The 14,247-nt window shown below is 43.7% G+C and overlaps 1 protein-coding gene across 1 annotated transcript in view; it reads right to left on the minus strand.

Moving 5' to 3' along the window:
* Nucleotides 1-14,247, minus strand: part of ryr2a (ryanodine receptor 2a (cardiac)) — a 392,644-nt gene that overhangs the window by 161,438 nt on the left and 216,959 nt on the right. The window contains exons 59-62 of the mRNA XM_041973182.1: nt 13,133-13,270; nt 12,955-13,032; nt 12,756-12,831; nt 5,995-6,118 (exon numbers count right to left, since the gene is read on the minus strand). Coding sequence (XP_041829116.1) covers nt 5,995-6,118; nt 12,756-12,831; nt 12,955-13,032; nt 13,133-13,270 — 416 coding nt within the window. The remainder of the gene's footprint in view (nt 1-5,994; nt 6,119-12,755; nt 12,832-12,954; nt 13,033-13,132; nt 13,271-14,247) is intronic.

Here is a 14,247-nt window from a genome sequence, read left to right on the forward strand (position 1 = left end):
CAGCATGTGGAGTGAGTGAAGAGCGTAGACGATCAATATTACGAAGGTGGAAGTAGGCAGACCGAGTAATGCTATTGATGTGGGCTTGAAATGATAGGGTGCTGTCGAGAATGACGCCGAGACTCTTGACCTGAGGGGAGGGGAAAATGGTAGAACTGTCAATGTTGATGGAGAAACTGTGAGATTTGGTTAGAGTGGAGGGCGTGCCAACAAGTAGAACTTCAGTTTTACTGCTGTTGAGTTTGAGAAAATTGGAGGAGAACCATGCTTTAATTTCCTGGAGGCAGTCGGAAAGAGAGGAAGGAGGAAGAGAGGAGTGTGGTTTGGAGGAGATGTAGAGCTGGGTGTCGTCTGCGTAGGAGTGGAAGTTGATATTATGTTTACGGAAAATGTAGCCAAGGGGGAGAAGATAAGTGATGAACAGAAGAGGGCCCAAGACTGATCCCTGGGGTACACCGGCCGAGACAGGGAGTGACTCTGAAGTGTGGGTCTTGAGTTGAATAAACTGTGTGCGGTTAGAGAGATAGGAGGAGAACCAAGTGAGGGGAGTATGAGAAACACCAAGGGTTGCCAGTCTATTGAGGAGGATGTTGTGTGAGATGGTGTCAAATGCTGCACTGAGATCTAAGAGGATGAGGATTGTGAGAAGACCGGAGTCAGCTGCCATCAGCAGGTCGTTGGTGATTTTTAGCAGAGCAGATTCTGTGCTGTGAAAAGGACGGAAGCCAGACTGGAATTGTTCATAAAGGTTATTGTTAGTGAGGTGTTTGTGGAGCTGAGAGGCGACAACCTTTTCAAGAATTTTGGAGAGAAAGGGAAGATTGGAAATGGGACGAAGGTTATTGAAGTCAGATGGATCAGCACCAGGTTTTTTGATGATCGGAGTGACAGCAGCAGTCTTGAAGGCTAGTGGAACATATCCGGTGTTGAGGGAGGAATGAATGACGGCAGTGATGTGAGGAACCAATGAAGGGAGACAAGCTTTGACTAGGACTGTAGGGAGAGGGTCGAGCAGGCAGGTGGAAGGTTTGGATTTCAGAATCAGTTCAGAAATATCAGAAGGGGATGGAAGAGTGAAATCTGAGAACGGGTGTGGGATAGAAAGAAATGGAGGTAGAGGGTCTGTGATGGAGACAGCAGCTCCTCCAGTGGAAAGCTGTTGATGGATGTCAGAGATTTTAGAGGTAAAGAAGGACAAAAGGGAACTGCAGACGTCAGTTGAGTAAAGATGAGGAGGGAACATGTCCGGAGGTTTGGTGATATTATTGAACAGTGAAAAGAGAGATTTGGAATTTCCTTCATTAGAGCAGATTAAACCAGAATAGTATGTGGATTTTGCTGAAGCAATACAGTCCTTATACAGAAGAATGTGGCTATTGTACATGTCCTTGTGAATGGTGAGTCTAGTTTTCTTGGAAAGGCGTTCAAGCCGGCGTCCTTCGGCTTTAAGTTGGCGCAGGGCGGGAGTGAACCATGGAGCAGAGCGGGAGAAGGAGACACATCTGTGTTTCAGTGGAGCAAAGATGTTTAGAAGGTTCTTGAGGTTGCCATTGTATTGAGAAACTAAATTATCAGGAGTGGAAACATTGCAGGGAGTTGGGAGGTTATTTATGGCAGAAGACAGTGTGTCAAGATTGATATCCTTAATTTTCCTGAAGGAAATTAAACGGGGAGGGTGGGTTTTATAAAGAGACACACTTATTTTAAAGGAGATTAATTTGTGATCGGAGAAGGGAATGTGATGGGCTATAGAATCTGTAGGAATTACACCAGAGCAGCAAACCAAGTCCAGAATATGATTTTTGGAGTGAGTAGAGAAATTTATATATTGGTGCAGTCCAAAACTGTTTAGACAGGAACCAAAGTCTCTGGAAAGAGGATTATTGTCCTTGTCCATATGAATGTTGAAGTCACCAAGTATTATCAGATTTGGAGAGAGTGAGGATAGATGGGCCAGAAGAGCAGCAAAGTCATTCAAAAAGTCCTTGTTGGGTTTAGGTGGTCGGTACACAATACATAGAATAATAGGAGATGAACCAGAGAGTTGTAAGGCCATGTATTCGAATGAATTAAGCGCCAGAGCCTCAAGTGGCTTTAATTTCCACTGCTGGCGGTGAATCATCGCGAGACCACCCCCCCTACCGGAGCCACGAGGTTTACACATGTAAACAAACTCAGGTGGCGCGGATGAGTTCAGATGATTAAAGTCGTTGGGCTGTTGCCATGTTTCAGTTAAACAGAGAAAATCCAACTTACAGTCCGAGATAAGATCCTGGATGAGATCCCCCTTGTTTGTAAGAGAACGGATGTTGAGCAGACCGAGGTGGAGTGTGGTGACGGGGTTAGCCAACCTAGCCAGGCGGGCTACCACAGCGTGATCAGCTGCACGGTAAATCCTCAGATTCCCGGGATTCACCCCGCGCCGACGGAGTCGAGGAGAAGAGGAGCGGCGGGGTTGGCCCACAAAGCCAGCGACAAGTACAAGGCAGACATCAGGAGGATCCAGGGAACGCCAGGGCACCGCATACGATCCAGATCCCAGTTGGAAAAGCGAGGAGAAGCGAGCCAGGGATGTCTTAAGCCTCACCAGATGACCACCGCGTTTGCCGCGTTTGCGGGAGCGTCTCTGCCGCAGGAGGAGGGCCGACGCCCTGAACAGGTGAGCCGGAATGCCCGATAGCAACGGGGGGAGAGTTGTATTATGGCTGTAGCAGACCGTTGATGGAACTACAGCATTATACTGAAGTTCCAGAAGAAACTTACGATCATACATCAGCAGACATTCCGAAAGAAGTGAGCCCAAGCATAAAATCAGCAAAAACTTAAACCAAAGGGAGAGCAACAGACGAGCAGCCACGTACACCGGCGCCATCTTTCAACCCCTATCAAGTGTGATGAGAAAAGTTTGTCACCAACAACGGTCTCGTGCTGCTGTCAAATATGACATGAGAGAGATCACTCCACAAGAGCATTCAGTCGAGATACTGCATAGTGAAACCTGTTGTCATACACAGTCTATGGTGAAGTAAGATGGGGGGAATAATAAAAACTATTGCGGCGGCAAACTTGTTGCGCTCATTGTTTCGTTACAGTGCAATTAACTGACTTATTGCTTATCGACAGGCATATGTGGGACGTAATGTACAAATTTTGCATGCAATTAAAATTAATTGTGTGTGCTGGTATACTCTCTTTTTCTCTGTGGCTTTTTTTTTTTTTTTTTTTTTTTTTGCGAGTGTGTGTTGCCCTGCACCTCAAGAAAGCGTGATGTGCGTAGAAACAATTTTTCATACCCCTCCATTTCAAGTGGGCCTCTGAAAAATCTTCGTTTGAAGGGGTATATAGCCCTACCCCTTACCCCTACCCCTCTGTCCTAAAAGGAATTGGGACACCCCTACCCCTTCACGTGAACACGCAAAACGGAGGGGTAGGGCTAAGGGGTGAAATGGGATTCAGCCTTTGTGCTTTTTCAGCGCTGAGCAAACTTACTTCTCGAGATATTTGCAGGTTGTGTGTGTGTCTGTTTATTTAATGTATGTGTGTGTAGAATCACCAAATCTTAATATTAGGTGTGAAGCCAATGGCTATTTGGGCTTTTGACAATGTACAGACGTGTAAGTGCACATTGAAAGTGGTTTAATAATATGAAAACAGGAACACGTGATGGCATCAGGCTCCAAGAATCAACCCCTTCCAGCAGTTTGCATGATTCCAGAAATGAGAGGAGACCTAGAAAGATAACCATAGCAACCACAGATGCATGTGTCCTTCCTTCTCCTCTTCTTCAGGAGGCATCGTCTGCAGCTGGATTAAACTCAGTCCAACTCTGAATCATCCCTACAAACTGTAGGAAGTCACATTTACATGTTTACTGACAGTATTTTAGTTATGTTGAGTTTTTGTCTGCTGCAGATGCTTTTATGTTTTACAGAGTTGAAGCAAGCAATAAAAAAATTAAACAGGATGACTTTGGCTGAGCTCTAGTTGCCTTTCTCTAAAATAAAGTTACGTGAAGTACTTGTGTAGGTGAATTACTGAGTGTGCCTCCACCTCATCGCTGGCTGGATGTAAAAGTTTGTGGAGTTACCAAACCCTAATGAAAACATGTTCTGTCTGAAATGTGATCCATGGTACTGAACATATCTTATGATACCTCTGTTTAGGTTCTCATTAACTGGTCTAATTAAGTAATTTATATTTAGTGATAAAGTATGATTATAGGGTAAAATTACAAGTGTCTATTCATAAATTAAATATTGTGTTAACAGACAGCTGTACCGTGACCCGAACATCACTCCGTGGCTCTACTGATGTGTTGGTATGAGCTTTAATCTTCCTGTATTCTCACTGGATCATGTCAATGCATAAAACTGCCATGAAGATCATGTAGTTAACAATAAATCCACTGCCCGTCTCCACCACACTGCTCTCAACACGGATGTGATATTTTAATTATTTGTTTCCTTTGGTGCTGTCACTCTTTTCACTTCTCACTCTTCTTCTCTCTTTCACAGATAATGGTAATCCCACCATCATTATATTAATGCGAACCACGGTGCACGCACACACTCGAACATCAGGCCCAGCTTGCTGACACACATCAGCATGATTCACACAAACACACACACACACAGTGTATAAGGGAATAGCACACGCACACACATGCAGACATTTAATACACAGATCCATGTCACACATTTAGCTGGCAGACACACATGCACGCGGAGAGGCAGTGGGATGCACACACACGCTTTTCCTAACATGCATGTAGCCTCATTTCTGTGGCCGGATCATGAACACACTGAGGTTTGTTACTTGGAGTGTGTGGAGCTGGTAGAAGGGAAAAGAGGTAAAAAAAATTTAATCGGCTGCAAGAAATGAAAGCAGATATAATATTACTCCAAGAAACTCATTTATCAAACTCAACAACAGATATTCTTCTAACAGTCCAGTTTCCACATGTGTATTCAGCTTGTTATAATTCTAGGCAGAGAGGAGTAGCAACTCTTATTAATAGAAGGTTAAACTCTGACATTAATAACACAATCACAGATCCAGAAGGCAGATTTATAATAGTTAGAAGTTAGTAGAAACTGTAAAACATGAAGGATTTTGGTCTCTGTGATGCTTGGCACTCTCACCATCCCACACTAAGAGAATACACCTTCTTCTCTTCAGTTCACCATTCCTATTCTAGATTAGATTATTTCTTTACTAGCAGCTCGCTGATGAATGACATGTCAGAGCAATAAACCAGCAACTAGAAACTGGAGATTTAATACGTCATTACTTAAAGATCCTGAGTTTATCAGCTACTTTAAAAGAGAATGGTCCTTATATCTAGAAAATAACGACTTGCCAGAAACTTCAGCAAGTGTTCTTTGGGAAGCAGGAAAAGCAGTAATGAGAGGGAAAATAATTTCCTTCTCTTCTCATAAGAAAAAGAAGGAAACTTTGAGAATTTCAGAGTTAGAACTCATATTAAATCTTTACCATGTGTCCCCAGAAGAACACACTCTGAACCATATAAGGAAAGCTAAACTTGAACTTAACGAAATAATAGATAAAAAAAGACACAATTCCTGGTGCAAAGACTTTGTTTGGAGAACTTTGAACATGGAAATACATCTGGACGGTTCCTGGCTAATCAGTTAAAAACAAACAAGGAGAAAACAAACAAGGAGGTGGCCTGGTTCTCGGGGTGTGCAACTGGAACATTGGGGTGGGTGCTGGGTGGTTGTCTGGGGGGGCCCGATCCTCCTGGGCATGATGTGGGCCCTCTGCCTTGGGGGGGACGCTTCTTTACTTTTGGGAGCACTTTTGCCATGAACTGGCCATCCAGAACGGCTAGAGCGGAGGGCCCAGGGCCCCAAGAGCCAAGGGTGCTACGCTCTGGCCGTCCTGGATGCCCAGTGCTTGGCAGGATCAGCAGCTGCCAATGCAATTTCAGATGTACTTTACAACATTTCTCATCAAGTATTAAAGAGGACTGACCTGGACACAGTGTAGCCATTGATTTGGAGAAACTTCAGGATGTCTTGTGCTTTTTCCCTGTCTTTGGATTTTTCTTTGGCAGTCAGTGTATCATAAGGAACCAGCAGAGGATGACTTCCTCCACCTGGAGACAACAGCATTGGAACATGGTGAAAAACATGCAGTCACAGTCACAGTCAATGGATGGAGAACAATCACTCCACTGGAAGTAAAAGTGTTTCCTGGTGTTTCTGTTTAACTTTCATTCTCAGATCCTGGTGTAAATAGCCGTTTTGGAATAACTTGAGTCCCCTCTGTCAGGGCTGTGGAAAGATCAGGAACACCATGAAACTGCATGGAGAGGTGGCACATTAATAAAGTTGGATCTCTTTAACTTCTGGTGTGAATCCAGATAAGTTTTCCTAAAACTGAAAGAACTCCACAAAAAAAAAAAAAAACACCAACTCAACTAAATAACTAACCAATAAACAAATTAAATTAAGACAACACTATATTCCTCACACACCAGAGTAAATGGAGTTCACTAGGGTTCTTGTACTTGGACCGCTACTTTTCACTTTACACATGCTTCTCTTAGGTAATATCATTATAGTTGACGCATGGTATAAAATTTCATTGCTATCCCAATGAGACTCTGATTTATTTCTCCATAAAGCCTGATGAAACTAATCAGTTTGTTAGATTTCAAAGATGTCTTAAAGACATAAAGATGTTTGGATGTCTCTGAAAATTCTCTTTCTAAATTTAGACAGACTGAGCTTGTTGCCTTTGGCCCTAAAAAAACCTCAGGACAAAACTGTCTAATCTGGATGGCATTCATTTGGCTTCCAGTGCTTCCAGTGAGGAACCTTGTAGTTATTGTTGAACAGGATATGTCCTTTGGCTCGCATTTAAAACAGGTTTCTAGAACCACTTTTTCCACCTTCCTAATATTGCAAAAATTAGGGGCATCCATTGTATATCAAAGATCTCATAGTTCCATATATTCCCAACAGACCACTTGGCTCTCAGACTGCAGGTCTACTAGTGGCTCCCTGAGTCTCTAACAGTCCAATGGGAGGCAGAGCCTTCGGCTATCAGGCCCCTCTCTTATGGAACCAGCTCCTAGTTTGGGTTCGGGAGGCAGATAACCTCTCTATATTTAAGGCTAAATATTCAGGCTTAAAGTCTTCCTTTCTGATAGCTCTTATAGTCATGGGAGGTCTAGCCATGCTATGCTGCCACAGTATTAGACTGCTGAGGGATGTTACATCATGCACTGAGCTCTTCCTTTTCAAATCTCTGCTCCTCATCTTATAAGCACGTTGACAAGTGACGTCACGCCCACGTGCTCATTGACCCAGTTTCCAGTTGGAGGGCAAAAAGCCGGTGCCCTCCACTGTTAGAAGACGTGAAGTTGACAGCAAGTTATGCTAAATCTAAATCTCGCCCTGAAATATTATTAAATCAGTATGGTTAACACGCGTAGCACTGTAGCCTGCACAAATAGAAGAAAGAAGGACAGTCATGTCAAATTTAATAGGTTTCCAGCGGATGTAAAATGCTGAAAGCAGTGGATAACAGCCCTGAGGAGAATGCGGCTGGATATGAATTCTTACTCTGCTTTGCATGTGCAGTGGGCAGACACTACGTAGCCTTTTAATTTTTCCAAGCAGATCCACACCTGATGCTTCCGTTTCTTGTCGGTTATCTTCTGCGATGGCATTACGGCACACTTTAAGAAACACACTACTTTCATGCGTTCATTGCTGTGGTACAATATCTGCCCCACATGTCCGGACACAAAGAAGTTATAGCCATCTAGTGACTGGTATGCCTTCATCGCCTCTGCTGTATAAATTCCTGGCGTGTTAATGAGGTAGTTGTAGATATCGCCATACTGAACTGGCGGTCATTTCTGAGGACTGTCAACCCATAGATCGTCAGCTATTTTAAATGGGTCTGTAAGCTTTTCGCTAAATACAGTTAGCTTTGCACTGTACCTTTCGCGATCATCTGCACAAAGATGATCTAAATTAGTAATACCTAAATCTTTAGTTTTCATTATGTGAACAGATTTGGTCAAAATGACGATATACTTGAACACTACAATGTTTTGGTCATCACAAAAGCAGAGCTTTTTGCCCTCCAGCGTAGTGCGCATGCGCGGGATTACCGGACGTAAATAATAACATTCAACGTGCGTATATGTATAAACATATGACAGTTTGGGCATCGTTAACATATTTCCCCTCTTCTATCTCAGCAGGTCTTAATAAAAGTTGTGACATGTTAAACACTTTTTGCTGTCTTCTCCAACTGGCCGAGGCAGATGGCCACCCTCCCCGAGCCAGGTTCTGATGGAGGTTATTCCTTCCTGTTAAAAGGGAGTGTTTGTCAATGTCACTCTGTGCAGCTCAGGATGGCGGATTGAATCAAAGTTTAGTTTTCAATGCAATCTGTTAGTTTCCTTATAGAAGCTATTATTTATTATGAATTGTATGAATCAGATTGGATGGCAATAAATTGGCTCAAACTGATTGTATGTAAAGTGTCCTGAGATGACATTGTGAATTGGCTTTATATAAAGCTAAATTGAATTGAATAATTAAAATCTAACTGATCTAGCTGACACTAGCAAAAGCTTCTGTAGATGAAAATAACATACAATAAATACAGTATTAAAGTTGGGACAGTTGTGGGCGATGGATATTTGTTGAGGTGTTATATAGGTGTTGTGTGTGTGTGTGTGGGGGGGGGGGGGGGGTTAGAGGTGTTGTAGAGGTGTTGTAGAAGGTGTTGTTTAGGGTGTTGTAGAGGTAGTTGTGGAGGTGTTGTATAATGTGTTGTGCAGGGTGTTGTAGAAGGTGTTGTGGAGGTGTTGTATAATGTGTTGTGCAGGGTGTTGTAGAAGGTGTTGTGGAGGTGTTGTAGAGGGTGATGTATAGGTGTTGTGGAGGTGTTGCAGAATGTGTTGTGGAGGGTGTTGTAGAAGTATTGTAGAGGTGTTGTAGAGGTGTTGTGCAGGGTATTGTAGAGGTGTTGTGGAGGGTGTTGTAGAGGTAGTTGTGGAGGGTGTTGTTTGTATAGGTGTTGTGGAGGTGTTGTAGAATGTGTTGTGGAGGGTGTTATAGAAGTATTGTAGAGGTGTTGTAGAGGTGTTGTGCAGGGTATTGTAGAGGTGTTGTGGAGGGTGTTGTATAGGTGTTGTGGAGGTGTTGTAGAATGTGTTGTGGAGGGTGTTATAGAAGTATTGTAGAGGTGTTGTGCAGGGTATTGTAGAGGTGTTGTGGAGGGTGTTGTATAGGTGTTGTGGAGGTGTTGTAGAATGTGTTGTGGAGGGTGTTATAGAAGTATTGTAGAGGTGATGTAGAGGTGTTGTGCAGGGTATTGTAGAGGTGTTGTGGAGGGTGTTGTAGAGGTAGTTGTGGAGGGTGATGTATAGGTGTTGTGGAGGTGTTGTAGAATGTGTTGTGGAGGGTGTTGTAGAAGTATTGTAGAGGTGTTGTAGAGGTGTTGTGCAGGGTATTGTAGAGGTATTGTGGAGGGTGTTGTAGAGGTAGTTGTGGAGGTGTTGTAGAATGTGTTGTGGAGGGTGATGTATAGGTGTTGTGGAGGGTGTTGTAGATGTGTTGTGGAGGGTGATGTATAGGTGTTGTGGAGGGTGTTGTAGAGGGTATTGTAGAGGTATTGTGGAGGTGTTGTAGAATGTGTTGTGGAGGGTGTTATAGAAGTATTGTAGAGGTGTTGTGCAGGGTATTGTAGAGGTGTTGTGGAGGGTGTTGTATAGGTGTTGTAGAATGTGTTGTGGAGGGTGTTATAGAAGTATTGTAGAGGTGTTGTAGAGGTGTTGTGCAGGGTATTGTAGAGGTGTTGTGGAGGGTGTTGTATAGGTGTTGTGGAGGTGTTGTAGAATGTGTTGTGGAGGGTGTTATAGAAGTATTGTAGAGGTGATGTAGAGGTGTTGTGCAGGGTATTGTAGAGGTGTTGTGGAGGGTGTTGTATAGGTGTTGTGGAGGTGTTGTAGAATGTGTTGTAGAGGTGATGTAGAGGTGTTGTGCAGGGTATTGTAGAGGTGTTGTGGAGGGTGTTGTAGAGGTAGTTGTGGAGGATGATGTATAGGTGTTGTGGACGTGTTGTAGAATGTGTTGTGGAGGGTGTTGTAGAAGTATTGTAGAGGTGTTGTAGAGGTGTTGTGCAGGGTATTGTAGAGGTGTTGTGGAGGGTGTTGTAGAGGTAGTTGTGGAGGGTGATGTATAGGTGTTGTGGAGGTGTTGTAGAATGTGTTGTGGAGGGTGTTGTAGAAGTATTGTAGAGGTGTTGTAGAGGTGTTGTGCAGGGTATTGTAGAGGTATTGTGGAGGGTGTTGTAGAGGTAGTTGTGGAGGTGTTGTAGAATGTGTTGTGGAGGGTGATGTATAGGTGTTGTGGAGGGTGTTGTAGATGTGTTGTGGAGGGTGATGTATAGGTGTTGTGGAGGCGTTGTAGAGGGTATTGTAGAGGTATTGTGGAGGGTGTTGTAGAGGTAGTTGTGGAGGTGTTGTAGAATGTGTTGTGGAGGGTGATGTATAGGTGTTGTGGAGGGTGTTGTAGATGTGTTGTGGAGGGTGATGTTTAGGTGTTGTGGAGGTGTTGTAGAGGGTAATGTAGAAGGTGTTGTGGAGGGTGTTGTAGAATGTGTTGTGGAGGGTGTTGTAGAAGTATTGTAGAGGTGTTGTAGAGGTGTTGTGCAGGGTGTTGTAGAAGTATTGTAGAGGTGTTGTAGAGGTGTTGTAGAGGTGTTGTGCAGGGTGTTGTAGAAGTATTGTAGAGGTGTTGTGCAGGGTGTTGTAGCAGGTGTTGTGGAGGGTGTTGTAGATGTGTTGTGGAGGGTGATGTATAGGTGTTGTGGAGGTGTTGTAGAAGGTGTTGTGGATGGTGTTGTACAAGTATTGCAGAGGTGTTGTAGAGGTGTTGCAGAGGTGTTGTAGAATGTGTTGTGGATGGTGTTGTACAAGTATTGTAGAGGTGTTGTAGAGGTGTTGTGCAGGGTATTGTAGAGGTGTTGTGGAGGGTGTTGTAGACGTAGTTGTGGAGGTGTTGTAGAATGTGTTGTGGGGGGTGATGTATAGGTGTTGTAGAAGGTGTTGTGGAGGGTGTTGTAGATGTGTTGGGGAGGGTGATGTATAGGTGTTGTGGAGGTGTTGTAGAATGTGTTGTAGAAGTATTGTAGAGGTGTTGTAGAGGTGTTGTGCAGGGTGTTGTAGAAGGTGTTGTGGAGGGTGTTGTAGATGTGTTGTGGAGGGTGATGTATAGGTGTTGTGGAGGTGTTGTAGAGGGTGATGTAGAGGGTGTTGTAGAGGTGTTGTAGAAGGTGTTGTAGAGGTGTTGTGGAGAGTAATGTAGAGGTATTGTAGAGGTGTTGTAGAGGGTGTTGTAGAGGGTGTTGTAGATGTGTTATGGAGGGTGATGTATAGGTGTTGTGGAGGTGTTGTAGAGGGTGATGTAGAGGGTGTTGTGGAGGTGTTGTAGAGGGTGATGTAGAGGGTGTTGTAGAGGGTGTTGTAGAAGTATTGTAGAGGTGTTGTAGAGGTGTTGTAGAGGTGTTGTGCAGGGTGTTGTAGAAGTATTGTAGAGGTGTTGTGCAGGGTGTTGTAGCAGGTGTTGTGGAGGGCGTTGTAGATGTGTTGTGGAGGGTGATGTATAGGTGTTGTGGAGGTGTTGTAGAAGGTGTTGTGGATGGTGTTGTACAAGTATTGCAGAGGTGTTGTAGAGGTGTTGCAGAGGTGTTGTAGAAGGTGTTGTGGAGGGTGTTGTAGATGTGTTGTGGAGGGTGATGTATAGGTGTTGTGGAGGTGTTGCAGAGGGTGATGTAGAGGGTGTTGTAGAGGTGTTGTAGAAGGTGTTGTGGAGGTGTTGTGGAGGTGTTGTGGAGGGTAGTGTAGAGGTATTGTAGAGGTGTTGTAGAGGGTGTTGTAGAGGGTGTTGTGGAGGGTGTTGTAGATGTGTTATGGAGGGTGATGTATAGGTGTTGTGGAGGTGTTGTAGAGGGTGATGTAGAGGGTGTTGTGGAGGTGTTGTAGAGGGTGATGTAGAGGGTGTTGTGGAGGTGTTGTAGAGGGTGATGTAGAGGTGTTGTAGAGGTGTTGTGCAGGGTGTTGTAGAAGTATTGTAGAGGTGTTGTAGAGGTGTTGTAGATGTGTTGTGGAGGGTGATGTATAGGTGTTGTGGAGGTGTTGTAGAAGGTGTTGTGGATGGTGTTGTACAAGTATTGTAGAGGTGTTGTGGAGGGTGTTGTAGACGTAGTTGTGGAGGTGTTGTAGAATGTGTTGTGGGGGGTGATGTATAGGTGTTGTAGAAGGTGTTGTGGAGGGTGTTGTAGATGTGTTGGGGAGGGTGATGTATAGGTGTTGTGGAGGTGTTGTAGAATGTGTTGTAGAAGTATTGTAGAGGTGTTGTAGAGGTGTTGTGCAGGGTGTTGTAGAAGGTGTTGTGGAGGGTGTTGTAGATGTGTTGTGGAGGGTGATGTAAAGGTGTTGTGGAGGTGTTGTAGAGGGTGATGTAGAGGGTGTTGTGGAGGTGTTGTAGAGGGTGATGTAGAGGGTGCTGTGGAGGTGTTGTAGAACGTGTTGTGGAGGGTGTTGTATAGGTGTTGTGGAGGTGTTGTAGTGGTATTGTAGAGGTGTTGTAGAAGGTGTTGTTTAGGGTGTTGTAGGAGGTGTTGTGGAGGTGGTGTGGAAGGTGTTGTGCAGGGTGTTGTAGAAGTATTGTAGAGGTGTTGTAGAGATGATGTGAAGGATCTACCTTGAGCTTCCAGCTCCATCTTCTTCTTCCTGGCCCAGATATTATGATAATCCTCTGCCAGCAGCTCTGCCATTGACTACAGAAATACAACCAGTCACACTGTTCATAGTAATTAACTATTTAACACATCTCTCTTTTATCCATTAGATACAGAATATTCTGTTATCTCTACCATGTAACTGAACGCAGCACCATTTACCTGCATGTCTCTGGACAGGGTAACGTTGCTCATATCAATGGGTCTCGGACTGAAGGCAGGAGCTCCTTCAAACGACAGCTGTGGGAGGAGGAAGGATGTGTGATGCCACTTTTTTCTCAGCATTTCTTCCTTAATATTTTAAAATAAATCAAATGTGTATTTTTATATCAACATTTACCTGGCTGGCCTGTGAGAATCGTCTGGATTTATTGTGCAGGGTAGCATGATCTCCTTCACTGTTCCTGTCAATTCTCCAGCCCCACAACAACATGGTCTTCACAGACTCTCTGACTGGCCAGCAGTATCCCTCCTTATCCTGCAACATAAGCTAACATCAGACCACTGCTGACAGCAGCTCAACAGCATCTGAAGTGACAAACAGTGACTTAGAATGAAGACAGTCTTGTGATGGTGAACACGCACTAGATTGGAGGTAAACTGCTCCATCAACTCAGTAAACAATACCATGCTGGGTAATATACATGGAACCAGCACCATGGACATCCATCTCTATGGAAACATAACATTCATACTACAGCTTCTAGTCTTTCTTTCTTTGTTTTCTCCTCTGGCTGCTGTGTTGTGCTGAACAAATTTGCTTTGCCAAGAGGAGCTTTATGTATATAAGGCTCCTATTGATAATTTAAGTATTATTCTTTATTATTAGATTTGTCTGTTGCTGAATTTACATATTAATCCTGGACCTGATAAGGGAGGTGAGGGGAAAAGAAAGGAGAGAGTAAACAATGTAGCAGAATTCCTCCCTGTCAAAAGACACTTAGGATTTATGGTTCAAACCAAACCCTCCTTTCTTCAACAGAAAAGTCAAGAAAAGTCCTTATCAGTGAAGAGACCCTGTCTCTGGCTGGTATGACGAGAGACAAACATAAGTTGATCCTGACAGTTATTGTCCTTTGGGTTTATTTCGTCCCCAACAGGAATTAAGTCCAGATACTAAATGACACTTCTTCACGGTGGAACATACAAAGGTTTGGTATGCAAAGACACCTCTGTCTCAAATGGTGTTTTCCCCCCTCCAATAGACTTGTCGACCGACTGACCGACAAACAGACACTTTCATTGATCCCAGAGCTGGGAAATTAGTGGTTGCAGCAGCACGCATTGGTGCAAAAGACTCAAATAACATGCAAAATAAAGCATCAAAACAAACACAGAAATCTATAAACAAAATAAACAAATCTATGTACAACATATACAAATCAACAGAACAAGAGAGAAGCAGTAAGAATATAGAAGTATATACATTTAAATAAGGATGTGCAAAATCCTATT

Source organism: Melanotaenia boesemani, chromosome 21, assembly GCF_017639745.1.
Source record: "Melanotaenia boesemani isolate fMelBoe1 chromosome 21, fMelBoe1.pri, whole genome shotgun sequence".
Taxonomy (NCBI): domain Eukaryota; kingdom Metazoa; phylum Chordata; class Actinopteri; order Atheriniformes; family Melanotaeniidae; genus Melanotaenia; species Melanotaenia boesemani.